The following is a 20,548-nucleotide window of genomic DNA, read 5'->3' on the forward strand; positions in this document are numbered from 1 at the left end:
TTCTGAAGGAACCAAAACCCTTAGATTAGAGGGCACTAGACCCTTCAGGTAAGAGTTGACATAGCCTCATACACACATCATATTAGAAGGTATCTGGAGCCCTGTTGAAATATGTATCTTGTTAGTATTTCATTAATATAATAACACTCATACTATATTTTTCATAGGTTACAGTGTCTGATAACGGGATGCCTCCACTACAGTCTACCTCTCGTGTGGTCATTGAAGTGCTTGATGTAAATGACAATCCCCCAATGTTCCCTCAGAAACTCTTCACAGTTCAGCTTCCAGAGTGGCCTCTTTTATCTGTTCATGCCCCAGTCTACCGGCTGGCAGCTATGGACAGGGATAAGGGAGTCAACGCAAAAGTAATATACAGCATTATTGAGAGCCCAGGAGATATGTTTACCATTCAGCCATCCACTGGTGTCATCTCCTCTAAAGGACCCTTTCCTGCTGGAGAGTACACTATATTGACGGTAAGAATGAGGACTTTGAGCTGTTAGTCCAAGGGCTATCCATAGAGAAGCAACATATTGTATAATGTTAAGTATAATATTTTCCTTTAGGGGCTCACTCAAGCTCATGTCTTGATTAGTTACTCTATGTTCCTCTTGTTTTAATTTTTTCCCTATGCTCTTAACAACAGGTAAAAGCAGCGGACAGTGGCAGCCCTGCTCGTTCCTCCACTGTACGACTCCACATCGAGTGGATCCCAAAGCCTGAGCCTTCAGAAGAGCCCCTTGCATTTGACGAGCCTCACTATAGCTTCCAAGTCATGGAAACGGATCCAGTGAACCACATGGTGGGCTTCATTGGCACAGAATCCAACAATAATCAAGTCTGGTTTCAGATCACAGGTAAGAGTGAGAACAAAGCCCTTCTGCATGCACTTGGCATCATTTGGCACAAAGAAACTGCTTATGTACCAACTGCCTTGACCTGGCATGAAGTATCAGGTCTTCTTATGTATTGTACCTGTTGAGCATGGTTCAAACTTTTGTGCCTAAAAGTGGCCCTAAACATTGCCTTTGTCTACTTTATTTGAGCCAATAAAATTGCACAACTAAAAAGTTGATTCACTCTGCCAGTGTGCAACAGTAATTTGGACTATATGTGATTTTCCTGACCCATGGCAGGTTGGGTAATACACTGTTTGGCACCTGATCTGAAAGGAAGGAATACAGGGGTTGAGCACTTCATCATTGAGTGCAGAAGAGGCGAATGGGATTACATTGGAATCCTGTGGAAGAATGTTGGTTTAAGTGTAGAAAAATAACTTCTTGCACTATGCATCTTAAAAGTAAAAGAAACCAGCAGTTTAAAAAAATAATCTTGACAGTATAATCTTCCATTGGGTTAATGTTTTTTAAAATGTTGGGTTCCAAGCCCAAACACTGTGGCCAGTTATGTGGTTGGGCCAGTGCCCATATATCATTTTTGTTTTTAGTCTCGGCCTTTGGAAAGCCTTTTGAAACAACCCCACAATGTGGCAAATGGGGCTGGAATCCCTAGCAAGGATGGAAAGGGTAGTTAGGGAAAGATCTGGGATGAAAGCAAACTTACTGTTCTCAATATTCCTGAAAGTCAAGCCAGAGGGTCAGTTAGGGTGAAATTAACAAGGATAAAAGTATCACTGGGTCCGCACTGAGTCTGATGGTGGGGGACACTATTATTACCCAGGTCAAATTACCCAGACACAGAAAAGCATCCTTAAAACCCATTTGGAAAAAATGCTTGGAATGTGTTAAATAAAGGCTGGTTCAATAGTCCTAGCATACAGGTGGTCCTGCTTCAGGGCCAAGCAGCTCCATCTGTTTTGCACTCCAGTTAAATTAAAGAGATCCTTTGGTCACTGAGGTCATTGCTTAAAGGGAAACTATCATCACTTAATTTCCCATATGTAATTATCCCAATTAATTTTTACACAGGTTAAATTAATGCTGTGCATGTTTCTTTCAGTTTTAATGCTTTTTTCCCTGCAGGGTTTTACCTGGGGTACTAGATGTGCACAGAACACATAAGGCCCTATTTATAAATACATAGGATTTGGGAGGTGCCATATTGGCTGTGATATTATTATTGTCATGACAAACTGATTTGTTGTATGTAGACACGGGGTCCCCAAACTTTTTTTTACCCGTGAGCCACTTTAAAAAATAAAGTGAGTTGGGGAGCAACACAGGCATGATAAAACTTCTTGGGGAGCCAAATAAGGGCTGTAATTGTCTATTTGGTGGCCCTGTGTGGACTGGCAGACTACAGGAGGCTCTACTTGACAGTATATCTGTTTTTTATGCAACCAAAACTTGCCTGGAATTCAAAAATAAGCACCTGTTTTGAGGCCACTGGGAGCAACATCCAAGGGGTTGGTGAGCAACATTTTGCCCGTGACTTACTGGTTGGGGATCACTGGTGCAACCATTCCAAAACACTATAGGTTGAGTCAGGGGGGAAAACATGATATTAGTGGGATGTAGCAGAACTGAAGTCTCTATTTCTTATTCCCATGGATTTGAACTGTATAGTAGCTTATGCTTGCAGAGAGCCTATGGTCATCCCATGAACCTCAATTAGAAGTAGAAGCTAGTGAAGGTCTGGTGTTTGGTTTGATGCTTACAGCCACATAATGTTCTGAAAAGATATATATATATATACATAATATACTTATCTTCTCTTGTAATATTCTTAGACATTTTGGTATTCTTGTTTCTTAATTTTTGTTTTATTTAAATATATGTTGTGTTAGTCCACACACTGTTCTTGATTGCTAAAGACACAGACTAAAAGAAATAAGGGGTTTAAGTTGTATCGGTTGCAAAAACAGAGAAACAAGAAGTTCAATAGGAATGGAGTAAAGGATTGAAATTTATGGATTTGGGCCTTTTCAACTCATTCCATTGGTAAGTGTGGGAGATCATCTGTTGAGCCAGAGGTGACATGAGCCTCATACTGTTTTCATCTTGTGTGGCCATAATGCACAGGGTCCCTCTTCTTCATTAGATAATCAGAACTTCCGCAATCAAGGTGCAAACAGATATGACTGCCTTATTATCAATGTTGTCTGTTTATAAAGGGATGTTCTTGAAGGTTCCATTGTTGATATTGAAAGACCGAATGACCTCTCTTTATTTTATCTCCCCAGGTGGCGATGATGAATTGGACTTTGACATAGATAAGACAACTGGGGGTTTGGTAATAGCCCAACCTTTGCAAGCAAGCAAGAAATCAAATTATATTCTAACTGTTGAGGTCACAGATGGATCTAACTCTGTTAGCACGCAGGTAAGCCAGTTTGTTATGGATTGTAAAAGACATTCTTCATTGCTTGTGTTGCCTTTTTCCTTCCATAACTCTTTCCTTATGTCTTTCTTCTTCTTATATTTATGTATTGTTCCTTGTGTTTACTCTAATCTATCTTTTATTCTTATGACCAAACAAGTATGTCTTGTTACAGGTTTACATTGATGTGGTCCCTTATAATCGCTACCGCCCCCAATTTCTGAAAAGCCACTATGAGGTGCAAGTCTCTGAAGATGTACCACTTGGAGATGAGATACTTAAGATCACTGCAACAGATAAAGACAGTGGGAACAAGCTAATATTTACCCTTCAGGGTAGTGCAGATCCAAGAAGCTCAAAAATGTTTCGTCTTGATCCAAGCGGTGGTATCCTGTTCACCGCAGAGGCTCTGAATTATGAAACTATTCCCATTCATATATTGACTATCATGGTAGGTTTTAAGCAATGTATGAAAGCAAGGAGAGTAGCCATTGATATTTATATTGATAAGAAGGAAATGTTCTTCTGCTCATAATGAAGTTGAGAGTAGCCATATTTCTTTTCAAATAAAAGCATATGGAAAATTGTGCTTAATACCAGGTTCTTCAAAGGTGTCCTTCTTTCTGTTGAACTGTAGGTGCGAGATCAAGAAATCCCAATTAAAAGGAATTTTGTCCGGGTGACTATTCAGGTACAAGATAGTAATGACCACCCCCCTTGTTTCATTCGCTCCATGTATGAAGTAAACCTGCCCAACTCTACTCCTATCACCACAGAAGTGGTTCAAGCAAGGGCCACTGACTTGGACCAGGGGATCAATGCCAAGATCCGCTACTCTATTCTATCAGGTGAGGCAAATATTGTTTCAGAAATGATATAGATCCTCCAGAATAGAAGTATAAATAGAAATGATCTTTATTTAAAGGAAAACTATACCCCCAAAAGGAACACTTAAGCAACAGATAGTTCATATTATATTAAGTGGCATATTAAAGAATCTTACCAAACTGGAATATATATTTATGTAAATATTGTCCTTTTACATCTCTTGCCTTGAGACACCATTTTGTGATGGTCTCTGTGCTGCCTCAGAGATCACCTGACCAGAAATACTACAACTCTAACTGTAACAGGAAGAGATCACCTGACCAGAAATACTGCAGCTCTAACTGTAACAGGAAGAAGTGTGGAAGCAAAAGACACACCTCTGTCTGTTAATTGGCTCATGTGACCTAACATGTATGGTTTGTTGGTATGTTTGTGAGTACAGTGAATCCTACGATCCCAGGGGGCGGCCCTTATTTTTTAAAATGGCAATTTTCTATTTATGATTACCCAATGGCACATACTACTAGAAAAGCATATTATTATAAAAATGGTTTATTTACATGAAGCAGGGTTTTACACATGAGCTGTTTTATGCAATATCTTTTTATAGAGACCTACATTGTTTGGGGGGTATAGTTTTCCTTTAAGAAAGTTTGAATCCATATTTTATTTCATGTAGGGATGCACCGAATCCACTATTTTGGATTCAGCTAAATCCCCAAATACTTTGTGAAAGATTCGCCCGAATACTGAAACGAATCCGAATCCTAATTTGCGTAGGGGCGGGAAGGGGAAACGTTTTTTACTTCCTTGTTTTGTGACAAAAAGTCACGCAATTACTCTTCCCGCCCCTAATTTGCATATGTAAATTAGATTCATATCCGGTTCGGCCGGGCAGAAGGATTCGGCCAATTCCAAATCATGCTGAAAACGGCAGAATCCTGGCCTAATCCCAAACCGAATCCTGGATTCGGTGCATCCCTAATTTCATGTATATATGATTTCTTCCTTTCCTTTTTGGATTCATACAAATTAATGAGTGCTGCCATATGTCTTACTGTGACTGTAGTATTATACACAGACTGCATGCCAATCATATATAAATCATAAATAAATATTGTGGTTGACTTTGAACAAGACCACAGCTGAAGAAACAACTTCCTTATATATATACTGTATATACACACTGTACATTCATGTAATTATGCATAGGGATGCTATCAAATATAGAGTTGTCCTTAATGTAGACATCTGTGTATTAGTGCTTCTCAATGAGCTGCAAACCCCGTGCCGGAGTGCAAAGATTCCCAAGTAAAGGAGATAATAGCCGGAGAGCACGATTTCTTGTTTTAAAATATCATCACTTTATTTGCAGAAAGTCCTGCACTACATGTTTCGGCTACATTGGCCTTCGTCAGGTGCATAGGGATGTTATGTGGTCGATAATAGAGCATAAAAATGGTTGTGGTGGTTTCCTTAAAAGTTTGATGTTTTTGCCAACAGGTAACACAGAGGGATATTTTGCAATTGATTCAACTTCTGGTGTGATATCTGTAGCAAAATCTCTGGAACATCCTTCAAAGAACCAGTTTACAATGACAGTAGTGGCACTAGACCAAGGGACACCACAGTTTCAGGATACAACCACTGTTAATGTTTATATCAAGCCTTCTGATGCCTCACCTCCTAAATTTGTGTCTGCTGAGTATGTGGTCGAGATTAGTGAACTAATGCCCATAGGGTCTTTTGTTGCTATGGTATCCGCAACTAGCTGGTCCTCCATTAATTATGAAATCAGAGATGGCAACACGGAGGGTGCTTTTTACATTAACTGCTACTCTGGCATCATATCTACCATGATTAAATTGGACTTTGAAACCACATCTTCCTACCAACTCAAAGTGCGGGGTAACAGTTCTCTGGGCTTCTACAGTGAAACCACAGTGTTTATCTATATTATTGATGAAAATGACAATGCACCCGTATTTGCCCGAATTATGTATACAGGACAGATCAGTGAAGATGCAGTAGTTGGAAGCATGGTCACTAATGTAGATCTTACTCCTCTGATCATTCAAGCTTCTGACAATGACAGTGAATCCAATGCTTTACTGGCCTACCAGATCCTAGATCCAGAGGTTCTCAAATATTTCCAGATCGATCCAAATATGGGAACTATTTCTACAACAGCCGAAGTTGATTATGAACTTACCAAGGAATTTCATTTTATTGTACATGTACATGATGAGGGTCTGCCAAGTTTATTTGCTTCAACACCTGCAAAAGTCACAATACAGGTGTATGACGTTAATGATTCACCACCTAGATTCCTAAGGGACACTTATGAGTTGAATCTTTATTTACCAGCTTACCAAAGCATGGAGATTCTCCACGTGGAAGCCAAGGATGATGATTCCATGGTAACCTACAGCATCTCTGAAGGCAATGAGGATAATCTTTTCTTGGTTGAGCAAAGCACTGGACTGTTGACTTTGAATGACCCTTCCCTTTTGAATGCATACTGTGAATTTACAGTAAAGGCATCAGATGGATTGTACTATGACACCGCCTTGGTAAAAATTAATGTAACGGAGAAACAAGATAGCACTTTGAAATTTGATCAGAATTACAAGGCTCAAGTGTTTGAAAACGATGCTCAAGTTCAGGTTTTGACTGTAGTAGATGTGGTGGGTATCCATCTCAACGAACCACTTTATTTTTCAGTCCTTACATATACAAATTACTTTCAGATAAGTAGGTCTTCTGGTGTTCTGCAAACAAAGGGTTTAGGCTTTGACAGAGAAGTGCAGGAGAAATTTGATGTTGTAATTGAGGTACAAGATAGCAGAAATCCACCTCGAGTTTCCCAAACGACGGTAGAAGTTAAAGTAGAAGATGTCAATGATAATCCACCAGAATTCATAAACACTCCATATTACATTATAGCTGAGGATGGACTGGAGCCTGGTGATGTTATTTTCCAGGTTACAGCCGTAGACAAAGATTCTGGGAGAAACAGTAAACTAACATACTGGTTAGCAGAAGAATATAAGTATTTCAGGATTGACCCAAATTTGGGGGATATTGTTTTAAAACAGCCCTTTGACTTTGAAGCCTTGAATCAATATATTGTGACAGTAGGAGTAATAGACCACGGGCAACCACCTCTCAAAGCAGAAGAGGAAGTAGTAATCATTCTAAGAAACAAATCCCATCCTATATTTCAGAGTCTTTACTATAAAGTAACAGTTCCAGAAAACATTCCCGTTTACACTCCTATTTTGCATATACAGGCCCGCAGTCCAGAGGGCTTTCGTGTAATTTACAATATAGTGGAAAACGAGGCTTTATTTCTGTTTAACGTTGACTTTAAAACTGGAGCTCTTAGTATCGCAGGCCCACTTGATTATGAGACCAAAACAAAACATACATTAACAGTCAGAGCCACTGACACTGCGTTGGGATTATATTCAGAATCTAGAGTGTCCATAGAGGTTGAGGATGTAAATGATCATGCTCCGGTCTTTTCTAAATTGGTCTACTTCAGTCATGTTATGGAGAAATTGCCTCCACATAGACCAGTCATTCGGGTGGTAGCAATTGATCAAGATTCTGGACAAAATCAACAAGTATCGTACCACATTTTAGGAAACAACACAGATAATGCTCTTGAGTTCTTTCATATCGACTCCAAAACAGGTGAAATAACAACAGCTCAAGAGTTGGATTATGAATTAAGACATCAGTTTCAGTTTAAAGTCAGGGCAGTAGACAATGGAAATCCACCTCTACACGCAGATGCCGTGGTCATTGTCAATGTCTCTGATGTAAACGACAATCCTCCAGAGTTTATTCAGCCACAATATGAAGCCAATGTAAGTGAACTTGCACACTGTGGCCACATTATCATAAAAGTCCAAGCTCTTGACAAAGATAGTATAGACACTAGTAAGCTAGAATATTTAATTCAATCAGGCAACAACCATCGGCATTTCACCATCAATAGAACCTCTGGTGTAATATCCAGGTCTAACCTTTGTAAAAACAGTTTAAATCTATCTTACTACCTTCTAGTTTCAGCGTCAGATGGAGTATTTAGGGCCAGTGTACCAGTGTATATTAATGTCAACCATGCCAATAAGCATAGCCCATCATTCCAGCAAGATATGTATGAAGTAGAACTGGCTGAAAATGCAGATCCAGGCACAGGAGTAATTGAGGTGGTGGCAGTAGATCCTGATGATGGTCCCTATGGAATTGTACAGTACACAATTATAAACAAGTTGGCCTCTGAGAAGTTCTCGATTGATAACAAAGGACACATAGCTACACTAGCTAAACTTGACCGTGAGAATTCCACTGAGAGAGTTATAGCTATTAAAATAATGGGCAAGGATGGAGGTGGTAGGGCAGCCTTCTGCACAGTAAAAATAATATTAACTGATGAGAATGACAATCCACCTCTGTTCAAAGCTATGGAGTACACGTTGTCTGTACAGTCAAACCTCAATAAAGGTACCCCTGTAATTAAAGTAGTTGCCTTTGATGCCGATGAAGGACTAAATGCAGATGTCACTTATTCACTTGACTCATCTGATAAAGATTTATTTCAGATCAACCCAACAAGTGGTGTTATCACAGCTAAGGAAAGCCTTCTTGGATTAGAAAATCAAGCCATAAGTTTCATTGCCATAGCAAAGGATGGTGCGCCGCCACACTGGAGCTCACTTGTCCCTGTTCACCTTCAGATAGTTTCAACAGAAGTCCCTCTACCCAGGTTTTCTGAACCTCTATATAGCTTCTCAGCATCTGAAGACCTGCCCATGGGTTCAGAGGTGGGTCTGGTGAAAGCATTAGCTGTAGAGCCAATCATCTATAGCCTTGTGGAAGGAACTACTCCAGAAAGCAACAAGGATGGTGTATTTTCCCTGAATAAGCACACGGGAGCCCTAATTATGAAAAAAGGTGTTGATCATGAGAAAACCAAATGGTATCTAATCGATGTGCAGGCAAATTGTTCTCACCAAGGCAAAGAGTTATTGTCTCTAGTGCCAGTAAGCATACAAGTAAAGGATATAAATGACAACCAGCCCATTTTTGAGGCAGATCTATATAAAGCTTCCATGGCTGAGAACATGCCCCCTGGGAGCACTGTAATACAGGTCACTGCTATTGATCAGGATACGGGAAGTGACGGGATGGTCACCTATAGCCTAAAAGCAGTTTCAGCAGAAATCCAGCAGTTCTTCACCATTGACAGTGATAATGGATGGATCACAACATTAAAAGAGTTGGACTGTGAAAAACAAGATGTCTATCGCTTTTATGTGGTGGCATCAGACCAAGGCAGGAAAATACAACTATCCTCCGAGGCCCTGGTGGAATTGACAGTGACGGATGATAATGACAACCCCCCATATTTTACCTCTCAAATCTACAAGGGATCCGTGACTGAGAATAGTGAACCAGGACAAGTCGTAACCACCTTCAAAATTTGGGACAATGACATATCTGAGAGCAACAGAAAAGTGACTTGCTATATCACAGGTAAGACTATTCTAGTTTATCTATGATTTGTCTCATAGAATGTAAAATGTAGGGGTAGAGTTTATTGCGCTCTTAGGATAATCCTGTTATAATCTGATTTTATACATGAGTGCCATATATTGTATCAGGTGAGACTTTTTAAAACTCAACTTTTATCTGAATGGCACAATTCTTAAAGTATATGCACAATTCATTTGATGAAGCTGATGGTGGTGTAGGCTTGGTGGAACATCTGATTCTTACATTCTTAAAGAAGAAATCAGGTATATCTTGAGACAGTACCAATATACCTTCACCACAGGCATTCCTTATTAAAGAGGGAGACTGCTGAAATACAGGTATGGTATCTGTTATCCGGAAACCCATTATCCAGAAAGTTCCGAATTATGGAAAGGCTGCATTGCATAGACTCCATTATATAGTGAATAAAGTACCCCCTCTTGTAAATTATAAGGATATCATATTAAAAGATACAGAGGAGTTTCATGACCATATAAAAATACGAGGCAGAAGTCCAAGTGTTTTTATACAGGTCATGGAACTCTGAGGTTACTTCTAATATCCTCATATTTTGCAACTGGGGGTACTTTATTTATTATAATACACAAGTTTCAGTGAGTCATGTGACAGAAATGACATCAGAAATCACCGTTTATAACTGATGACATCAGCACTGTTTATATGGATATTATTTACAAGATATTCATGGCTTTTGTGTATTATAATCAAATAATCTTTAAAAATGTTTTTTTTCTCTGTAATGATAAAACAGTCCCTTGTACTTGATCCCAACTAAAATATAATTAATCCTAACTGGAAGCAAAACCAGCCTATTGGGTTTATTTAATGATTTTCTAGTAGACTTAAGGTATAAAGATCCAAATTATGGCAAGATTCTTTATCCGGAAAACCCCAGGTCCTGGGCATTCTGGATAACATGTTCCATACCTGTACAATTAAAATGGAATCAATAATATGTTTATACTTAGTGATGGGCAAATTTGTGCAGTTTCGCTTTGCCGGAAAATTTGCGAATTTCGCGCAAAACGGCGGAAAAAATGCACGAAACGGCGGTGGTGTCTCGTTTTTGACGCTGGCGCCTGTTTTTGACGCCGGCGCCCGTTTTTCCGGAAAAGTTTTTTTGACGGCGGCGAATTTTTGCCGCGAATTTTCGCGTTCGTTTCGCAAATGTATTCGCTGGCGGCGAATCGCGCAAATTCGCCGCAAATTCACGTCTGGCGAATAAATTCGCCCATCACTATTTATACTCTGATCTAAAATATAATGTTTTGCAACATAAAATAATCACTGATAACCTTAACATTTGTATTTCATTTTTATATATTTATATATATATATATTATTTAATTACCCAGATGGAGACTCTTTGGGCCAATTCAGTATTGATAAAGCTGGAGATCAGTGGGTTATCAAGACTAAGAAGCCCCTGGACCGGGAGCAAGAAGAGAAACACCTCCTGCAAGTGACTGCTTCAGATGGAAAATTCCAAGCTACTGTTGGTGTTGAAATAATTGTGCTTGACATCAATGACAACAGCCCTGTGTGCCTGCAGGTTCGTGGGTGCAACAAATCTGAAGATAAATAGACAATCATGCGACAGTTATACAAAGATGAATATTATATAGTGCAGAGGAAGGCCATTCCGAGAAAAGGCTAAGGATACAAATAACTGAGGGTCATATAGAATATCACGCAATATGTTGGTGCTATAGAAATACATGTTAATAATAATAATAATAATAATAACTCTACAGGGAATGCTCTGAGAATTAAAATAGTGTATAGCATTTACAGACAAAGCATTATTATTATTAGTAATATTATTATTAACATGTATTTATATAGCGCCAACATATTTCGTAGCATCTGCTTTCTACTACAGCAGGGACAACCAAATAAGTATAGATAAATAATATCATTAGATAATGAGGGGGAGTTTTAGGTTTTTACTGTGCATGGGAATTGATCTATTTGCCTATGTGGACTGTTAGTATGCAAGGGGCTCTCTTTGGCAGTATACACACGTCTTTACATAATTACATAGTTAAATGGGGTTGAATAAAGTCCAAACCCTCCATATGAAAACCCAGCATCCATACACACATTCTGTATACCCATATCTATACTAACTATAGAGTTTAGTATCATAATAGCCTTTGATATTATGTCTGTCATCCAAGTCCCTCTTATAGTCATTAACTGAATCAGCATCACAACATCACCCGGCAGTGCATTCCCCAACCTCACTGTCCTGACTGTGAAGAACCCCCTACGTTGCTTCAAATGAAAGTTCTTTTCTTCTAGTCTGAAGGGGAGGCCTCTGGTACGTGATCCACTTTATGGGTAAAAAGGTCCCCTGCTATTTATCTATAATGTCCTCTAATGTACTTGTAAAGTCTAATCATGTCCCCTCGCAAGCGCCTTTTTTCCAGAGAAAACAACCCCAACCACGACAGTCTACCCTCATAATTTAAGGGGGTTATTTACTAAACTCCGAATGCAAAATTCACAAAAAATTCATGATTTTTTTTAAAAAAATCGTACTTTTAAAAAATCACGACTTTTTCAGAATTTATTAAACCCTGAGGATGGAAAAGGCAGAATCTGAAAATCCGGCATCTCAGACCTGTCAAGGTTGCATATAAGTCAATGGGAGGAGTCCCAATGATTTTTTGATGTGCGCTAGGTTTGGTGTAATACCCCAAAGTTTTCGGGTGAAAATTTTAGAAAAAATCGGGAAAGTCGGATGGGAAAATCTGAAAAAAAATCGGGAAAATCTGATATTTTCCCGCAAAGCAAATCAGAGTTTGTAGCAGAAAATATTGAGATAAATTCTCAACCCCCTAAGTCATCCCTCCCCCTAACCAGTTTAGTTGCACTTAGTCTCTGCACTCTCTCCAGCTCATTTATATCCCTCTTAAGGACTGGAGTCCAAAACTGCCCCCATACTCCAGATGAGGCCTCACCAGGGACCTATAAAGAGGCAAAATTATGTTTCAATCCTTGAGTTTATCCCATAAAATGACACTGCCTAGAATTAGATTCTCTCATTTAGTGGAGATACAGCACAAGCACGGGAGATACTGGGGGTCATTTATCAACACTGGGCAAATTCGTCCATGGGCAATAACCCATGGTAACCAATCAGATTGTTGCATTCATTGTTCTACTTGCAGCTGGCTTTAAAAAGCTAATCACTGATTGGTTGCTATGGGTAACTGTCCATGGGCAAATTTGCCCAGTGTTAATAAATGAGCCCCACTGTGTTTTCCTGCTGCTACACAGAAGCCTTTCATGTAGTCCCTCCATTGTAGGGTTCAACAACGGAGCAACTACATACAATATTAGGAGTTGGTTAGCAGCTGACAGTGCAGGAAAGTGCAATATAATAGAAAAACATTTTAGGAAGTCTGGAACATTTTCTCTTCTTTGGAAGCAGTTTTGGGTGGCGTAAAGTTTCTTCCTCAACTGTGACCTTCCAAGGTCTTGTTCATACCTGCTACACAAGTTTTGTTTCGATTTCACAGATAAGGCTTCTAATTATGCTGTTTCGTGCTCGATAAGATGGTTATGTTCCTTCTGTTGGAGAGGAGGAGACTGGCAGACATAGCATCTGTCTAATGGCTCATTTATCACCATCAGTTTAAAAGTTATAGTCTTGCTTTTACGAAAAGATTAAATGCAAGATGTTAAAATAATTCTACTCTTATCAGATGCTTTACACAGCAACGATTTCCGAAGATGCACCTCCGGGACTGTTCATCACTAAAATATCAGCGAAGGATTCTGATGTTGAAAATAATGCACAATTATCCTACGCCCTTTATGGACTTGGAGACAACCTATTCCGACTAGATCCCAATACAGGTAAGTTGTCTTCCTATGTGCAGTTCCCTTCAACAGAAAGATTATATTTATTTTTCTTAGGGGCCAGATTCAAATCAATGACATATTTTATGGTTTATCACTTATGGGCGAGATTTAATTTGAAGAGAGAACATTTTTCTCCTAATTCAGTTGCAGTTTTTTTCCCATATACGTTAACAGAGTGTTCAGTGAGATAAGTTTTTTCAATAAATTAAATCTTGCTCTATGGGAGAATCTGGAATAGAATATATTCTTTATCATCTAATTGAATCTGGCCTCTTTCTCTTAATAAGGTTACTTACATAAATGTTAAACTGCACCAGTGCAGCCATACATCACAACCAATTATATCTCCTCCGGCAACAAATCGGCTCTTCTTCGAGCGACTAATCTCCCCGAACTGCCTCCCCGCAGGCTAGAATCTAAATTGACGGCGGGATGGCACTCGGGCGCTTTGTTTTCTGAAGTCGCCCAAAGTTGACTCAAGAGGAAACTTTGGGAGACTTTGGAAAATGAATCGTTCCGAGTGCCATCCTGCCGGAGATTTCGATTTTTGCTGGCAGGGAGGCAGTTCGGGGAGATTAGTCGCCCGAAGAAGAGGCGATTTGTCGACGAGTGACTAATCTCCCCGAATCTTGACGTGTGTCTCTGCCCTTAATCACTGATTGCTGATAAGAATTGATTTTATTTATGGAGCTTACTGATAATAAGTAACTTCCTGACGAAGGCTGTAAAGCCGAAACATGTAGTGCAAATGATGTCTCCATAAATAAAATCAATATGTTGAAAAGATAATATACTGTAAGTGGTGCTCTCCAGGTGACTTCTCCAGGGTCAGCCTGTTGAGAGGCACTTTCTACTACGGATGCCAAGGTATAAGGAATAATTTACTTCGTAGGGTAGTTGCTGATAATAAGTTTGCTGTGTTTGGAAACACAGCCAAGAGGAGAAGTCTTTTGGCATTTTCAGAGTTTTGGCCTCAATAACCCTAGTTATTGGTCTGAGAAGTTTCAAGACAGCAATTAAGCATTCATCTCAAATATCATCCTAACTGGCCTTTAGATCCTAACTGGCCTTTATGCTGCTATCCCCAGCCCTGTTATTTTCCGCATGAAAAGTATTATTAAAAGAACATTAGAAATGGTCGCACCAAGACAAGCTCAGACCCTCTATTATCTCTCTTTGTATTTTATAATCATCACGCCTATGGTGCTCGTCTTCAATTGATGGTCTCTCTTTATTTTGACCAGCAGTGACAATTTGCTGGAAAAAATGGCTTTTTTTATACAGTGGTTCCTCTGTTATTGGAACATTACCATGATCTTGATGTATGACAATTTTATTGATTTTTATGGATTTTTGAGGTCACAAAAACAGTACCAACAGGCCTGTTCAAGCATGTAGAGTAGGTTGGGCCTGTAAATACATCTGTCTATTCAAATGAAATTATGAAATATGTTTATATCAAAACAGAAATATATGCTTGAAGGCCCATGGAGTGCCTTCTCATCTAGCGTGCCCAAAACAACACCAGCCGCCTCCCATTGACTATAATTAGAACTGCCTGAAAGCACTGGAGATAGTTTTGCCTGCTGTAATCTGATGATTTTGCCATTTTAATTCAGCCTGAATGAAAGTTTTGGTATATAGCCTTATATTAGATGTTTCAGTAGACAAATGTATATACAGGCACATCCTATTCTAAGCTTCCATGGATATCTCTAGGTGTGCAATTGGCAGTTTAGATTTAACAAATGGGCTTGGGGGAAAGAATCAAGTAAAAATTACACTTGCCTTTGTTTAACGTTATCTTCTGACTTCAGTGTTAATCTGGCCATACACCAAAAGATCCACTTGTTTGAGAGGATGCTAAATCAGCTGACCTCTCCCCAATGTGGGTCATATTGGCTGATCCAATCATGGGCCTTGAACCCAAACGATCGGATCTCAATGACTGGAATACAAGAGGTGGGTGCAAGGACCGCATCAATGAATCAATGCTTCCTTGATCCGGTGGGATTTTTAAACCTGTCCATTTGATATCTGGCCAATCTTAGCCTGTTGGAGGGCCCCATACATGGACCAATAAGCTTTTAACATCATCTGTCGGCAGCTTTTAAAAGTGTATGGCCACCTTTAGATGTTGGCCACTCAAAAGGCCATTCAAAACATAACACCACAACCTCAACATATGTCATCATTCTTAATGGGCCACACCTTTCCTGGAAAATATTGAAAAAATCCACTATCACCTAAAACACCAGCTCAGCTCTGCTTGAAGCCTTAGGTAATAAACTGGCGGGTTGCTCATCACTCTTCCCATCAATAGCATAAGGGAATAAACATACCAGGTAAAGAGTTACCCAGGTGGAGGTTTGTGTTGTGCCATTTTAAAGTTTTGTATGAACGAATATGTATGAGTCTTATTTGCCCCCCACCTTTTTTAGGGGAGCTGACATCATTGGCACCTTTGGACAGGGAGCAGAGATCATCATACAAGCTTGTTGCAAAGGCCACTGATGGTGGAGGTTTGTCCTGTCAAGTGGATGTAATCCTAAACCTGAAGGACGTAAATGACAATAGTCCTGTCTTTTCTATGGATCACTACTCTGTGACTGTTTTTGACAACACTACAGTGAAAACTCCTATTGTTGTGGTCTCTGCCAGGGATCCTGATGAAGGTAAAATAATAGATTATGTTTTTGTACAGGTGTCTGTATATTCTAAATGTCTTGGCTAAATATGGTTGGGTACATGGTTGTCTATGCTCTTTATGCAGTGTCGGACTGGCCCACCCGGATACCAGGAAAACTCCCGTTGGGCCCAGGTGTCAGTGGTCCCTCCTGCTGCTAAACATTTGGTCTATTTCATGGCTATTCCCTGTTTCTATGAGAACAAAGAGGCTAAATAGATGGAATAATTGATTATAGTATGTAAAGAAAAGAGACTAGGAGAATAGAGGTTGATTGAGGAGATAAAAAAATAGTACTGAGAGTGGGCCCTGGTCTAAGGTTTTATGGTGGGCCCCTGGTCTAAGGTTTTATGGTGGGTCCCTGGTCTAAGGTTTTTGGGTGGACCCCTGGTGTCCCAGTCCAACACTGTCTTTATGGACTGGACTCCATGTAAGGTGCCATCTGTTACCCTCTTCCTAACATAAGTAAAAGCAGATCCTGCTTTTAGTAGTAGTGCAGAAAGTCTTTTGCGGTTCCAACAGGGTCTGCTGATTTTATATGCAATTAACCACCTTTTCACAGTATTACACTTGTGTCTATCTTGGATTTTAGGATTAAATGCCGAAGTTCTGTACGCTCTTCCGAATTCAGCCAATGGCCTCTTTTCAATTGAGGAAGCTACTGGGATCATTCGTTTAGAAAGACCTCTAGAGGACATGGAAGACACTGTCATTGACCTGAAGGCTTGCGCATCAGATCGAGGATCCCCCCATCCGCTCTCGACTTGCACAGCCATTAATGTGTTTGTAGCCTCGCTGAGTCGTTCCGTTTTTGGTAGCCCTGAGAAAATGATAGATGTTGCAGAAGACAAAGCAGTGGGGTCAGAGTTGTTAAATTTATCCGATCTCACCCAGAGCAGGGAAGAAATCATAGGAATTAAATATGAAATCTTGAATGGAAACGAAAGGGGAATTTTCCGTCTTGCTACAGACACAGGTAACACTAGTTAAAGATTCAGCCAAATGTAAAACGGTGGCACGCTGTTATATAAATGTACTTGTATCTGTCGTCCATATGTATTAGGATGGCTCAGTTTTAATGGCTTGATTAATATACTACATTAATTATGAATTTTTTTCTTATGCCGGCACCAATTCGCTGGCGAAAATGCGCCGGCGTCCAAAAAAAAGGTTGCTCCGAATTCGCGCATGGTGAATAAATTCGCCCATCACTAATTAGAAAACCAAGCATTAAGGAACAAAATGATTCACCTTCTATGACATCACAGCATCTGGCCTAGAGTCATAGGTAGTGATGGGTGAATTTGTCCTGAAAAATTCATGAATTTACCATAAAACACACACAAAACTCATTGAAATCAATGGCCATCAAAATAATTTTGATGTGCATCGATTTGATGCCCACGACAATTTTTATACCTATTTTGTCCAAATGCATTAAAGTCAATGGGCGTTGGAATATTTTTGAAGTGCGACAATTTTTATGCGTAAGACTATTCTGACGCACGCCCAATTTTTTTTGACGTGGTGGATTTTTTGCCGGCAAACTTTTGCCACAGTTTCGTTAATTTATTCACCGGCGGCGAAATTTGCCACGAATTCGCGCCTGCCGAATTTATCCTCCCGTCACTAGTCATTGGTTCTAGATTAATCAGCTATGGGACCTGTTATCTGGAAACCCATTGTCCGAATTACAAAAAGGCCATCTCCCATAGTCTAAATTTTATTCCAAATTGTTTAAAAATGATTCCCTTTTCTCTGTAATAAAAAACAGTAGTAGTACTTGATCCCAACTAAGCTATAATGAATCCTTATTGGAAGCAAAACCAGCCTATTGGGTTTATTTCATGTTTACATGATTTTCTAGTAGACTTAATGTATGAAGATCCAAATTACAGAAAGATCTGTTATCTGGAAAACCCCAGGTCTGGACAACAGGTCCCATCCCTGTACTACATTACTGAACCATACATGAATGGTAATTCATACTTCTGCAAACTGCATCTTGTAAAAGGAAAGCATGGAAATAATATACAGTATCATGTAACTCATGACCTCTCCATGCACCCAAATAATTAATGACATAACCAAGAACCTGTAATAATTAGGGTATCTTTTACAGAAAATGAATCTCTTTGTTGAATTAAAACCTTGTCCTTTCCTTGCGCAGGTCGTTTATACTTGAACAATCATTTGGACTTTGAAATGGATCATCAGTACTATCTGTCAGTAGAAGCCACAAGTGATGACTTTCCTCCTCTCAGTGATGTGACTGTTGTGATTATTAATGTTTCTGATGTCAATGACCATGAGCCCATATTTCGCCAGGAGGAATACGATGCGGAGATAAGGGAGGATTCTGTGGTGGGAGATTTTGTTCTTGCGGTAAGAAAAAAACTTTAGGTTTCAGCGACTGTTAGGGTCAGGGCACACATTCCTCCTCCTCTTCGTTGCAACTAATCTCCCTGAACTGCCTGAACAAGGAAACTTCGGGCAACTTCGGAAAACGAAGCACTCCCAGTGCCATCCATTTACATTCTTGTTGGCGGGATGGCACTGGGAGTGCTTCGTTTTCCGAAATTGCCCGAAGTATCTTTATGAGGCAACTTCGGAAAACGAAGCGATCCGAGTGCCATCCTACCGGCGATTTACATTCTAGCCAGCGGGAGGCAGTTTGGAGAGATTTGTCGCCCCGAAGAAGAGGAGATTAATCACCTGATCTCCCCGAATCTGAGCGTGTGCCCTGACCCTTAAAGAAGCATAAATGGACTATGTTTGGCACAAGACCACTATCTTTTCCTGAATTCTCCAGGACAGTGGTTGTTGGACTTACTTGGATCAAACACCCCTTTTGTTCAGGTCCCTTTACTTATAAAAAATTGTCAGGACATCAAAGAAATGTTCACCCCACATCTTGATCTATTTGAATTCCAAGAAGAACTCTCCAAGAGTACCTAGGAGAGTAAATAGGCATTCTCCCCAAATCTGTGGCTGGACCTCCCCTCAACCAAACGTCATAGAAGAAATGAATTGAACAAAGCAAATAAGGACCTATTGAGGACAATGAGGCAAAATGAGTCCCACAGTGGTTATTCATATTTCTGGGAGCTAGAAGATATAATGATAACCCAATAAATAAACCGTCTGAAGATTTTAAAATTAATAAAAAATATGTATACTTCAAAATTGCAATAAATCTTGGTTACCTCTTACAGGTGTCAGCCTTTGATGAGGATGGGCCTCACAACAACAGAATAACATATGCCATAATGAAAGGAGATCCATTAGGACATTTCTCGATACACCCTGAACGGGGCGAGATTAGAGTCTTGAGCCTTTTGGACAGAGAGCAGGTGAGGTTTATGTTGTGATGTTAATACAAGTTTTGTGTATGCTCTAATAAGAATCCAAATGATACATATTTTATATAAATCCAGTTATAAAGTCTTACATCAAAGGGGTTATTTATTAAAGGAGAAGGAAAGCTACGGACGCCAATAGATTAGCTGCAATAGTGCAAGCTAGAATGCAATATTTATTCTGTAGAATATTTTACCATACCTGGGTAAAAAGCTCTAGAAGCTCTCTGTTTGTTTAGGATAGCAGCTGCCATATTAGCTTGGTGTGACATCACTTCCTGCCTGAGTCTCTGCCTGCTCACTCATAGCTCTGAGCTCAGATTACAGCAGGGAGGGGAGGAGGAGGGAGGAGCAAACTGAGCATGCTCAAAGCCAAGCCCTGGAGGTTTAAGCTGAAAACAGGAAGTCTGATACAGAAGCCCATGAGTACACAATAGAAGGAAAGAAATGTGCTGTTTCTTTTGACAGAGGACTCAGAGCATCATAACTTTGAAGGTTTACTGGTGTATTTATATAGACCTTTCTGATAAAGCTTACTTAGTTTTAACCTTTGCTTCTCCTTTAAAGTCCGAATGCCAAAAACGTGAAAAATTTGAGCTGTTTGAATTTGAATTTGAATTTTTCGATATTTATTATACCCCGAGGATGGAAAAAGTCTGAATGCGAAAATCCGGCATCTCAGACCTGCAAAAGTTGTATATACTGTAAGTCAATGGAAGAAGTCCCGAAGGTATCCTGATCTGGGCTGGGTTTTGTGCAAAAATCCAAAGATTTCGTGGTTTTTGGACAAAAAATTTTAAAAAAAAGAATCAGATTTTCAGATGATTTTCACGATTTTTTCTAGTCTTTTCTCCAAACTGGAAATTTTTGGGAAAATGTATTGATAAATAACGGGAAATAACCCATTCGGATTTGATCAGAGTATATTTCAGAAAATATTGAGATACAGTAA

At 39.6% G+C, this 20,548-nt stretch overlaps 1 protein-coding gene across 1 annotated transcript in view; it reads left to right on the forward strand.

The window, feature by feature from the left end:
• The window catches only part of fat2.S (FAT atypical cadherin 2 S homeolog), a 96,259-nt gene that overhangs the window by 51,732 nt on the left and 23,979 nt on the right, over window positions 1–20,548 (forward strand). Inside the window, exons 5-16 of the mRNA XM_018254858.2 lie at window positions 168–479; window positions 650–860; window positions 3,146–3,285; window positions 3,458–3,733; window positions 3,920–4,130; window positions 5,614–9,657; window positions 11,034–11,230; window positions 13,392–13,545; window positions 15,993–16,226; window positions 16,830–17,213; window positions 18,408–18,622; window positions 19,453–19,590. Of these exons, the coding sequence (XP_018110347.1) occupies window positions 168–479; window positions 650–860; window positions 3,146–3,285; window positions 3,458–3,733; window positions 3,920–4,130; window positions 5,614–9,657; window positions 11,034–11,230; window positions 13,392–13,545; window positions 15,993–16,226; window positions 16,830–17,213; window positions 18,408–18,622; window positions 19,453–19,590 (6,516 nt within the window). The remainder of the gene's footprint in view (window positions 1–167; window positions 480–649; window positions 861–3,145; window positions 3,286–3,457; window positions 3,734–3,919; window positions 4,131–5,613; window positions 9,658–11,033; window positions 11,231–13,391; window positions 13,546–15,992; window positions 16,227–16,829; window positions 17,214–18,407; window positions 18,623–19,452; window positions 19,591–20,548) is intronic.

The sequence above is a fragment of the Xenopus laevis genome, chromosome 3S, assembly GCF_017654675.1.
Source record: "Xenopus laevis strain J_2021 chromosome 3S, Xenopus_laevis_v10.1, whole genome shotgun sequence".
NCBI classification, from domain to species: Eukaryota; Metazoa; Chordata; class Amphibia; order Anura; family Pipidae; genus Xenopus; species Xenopus laevis.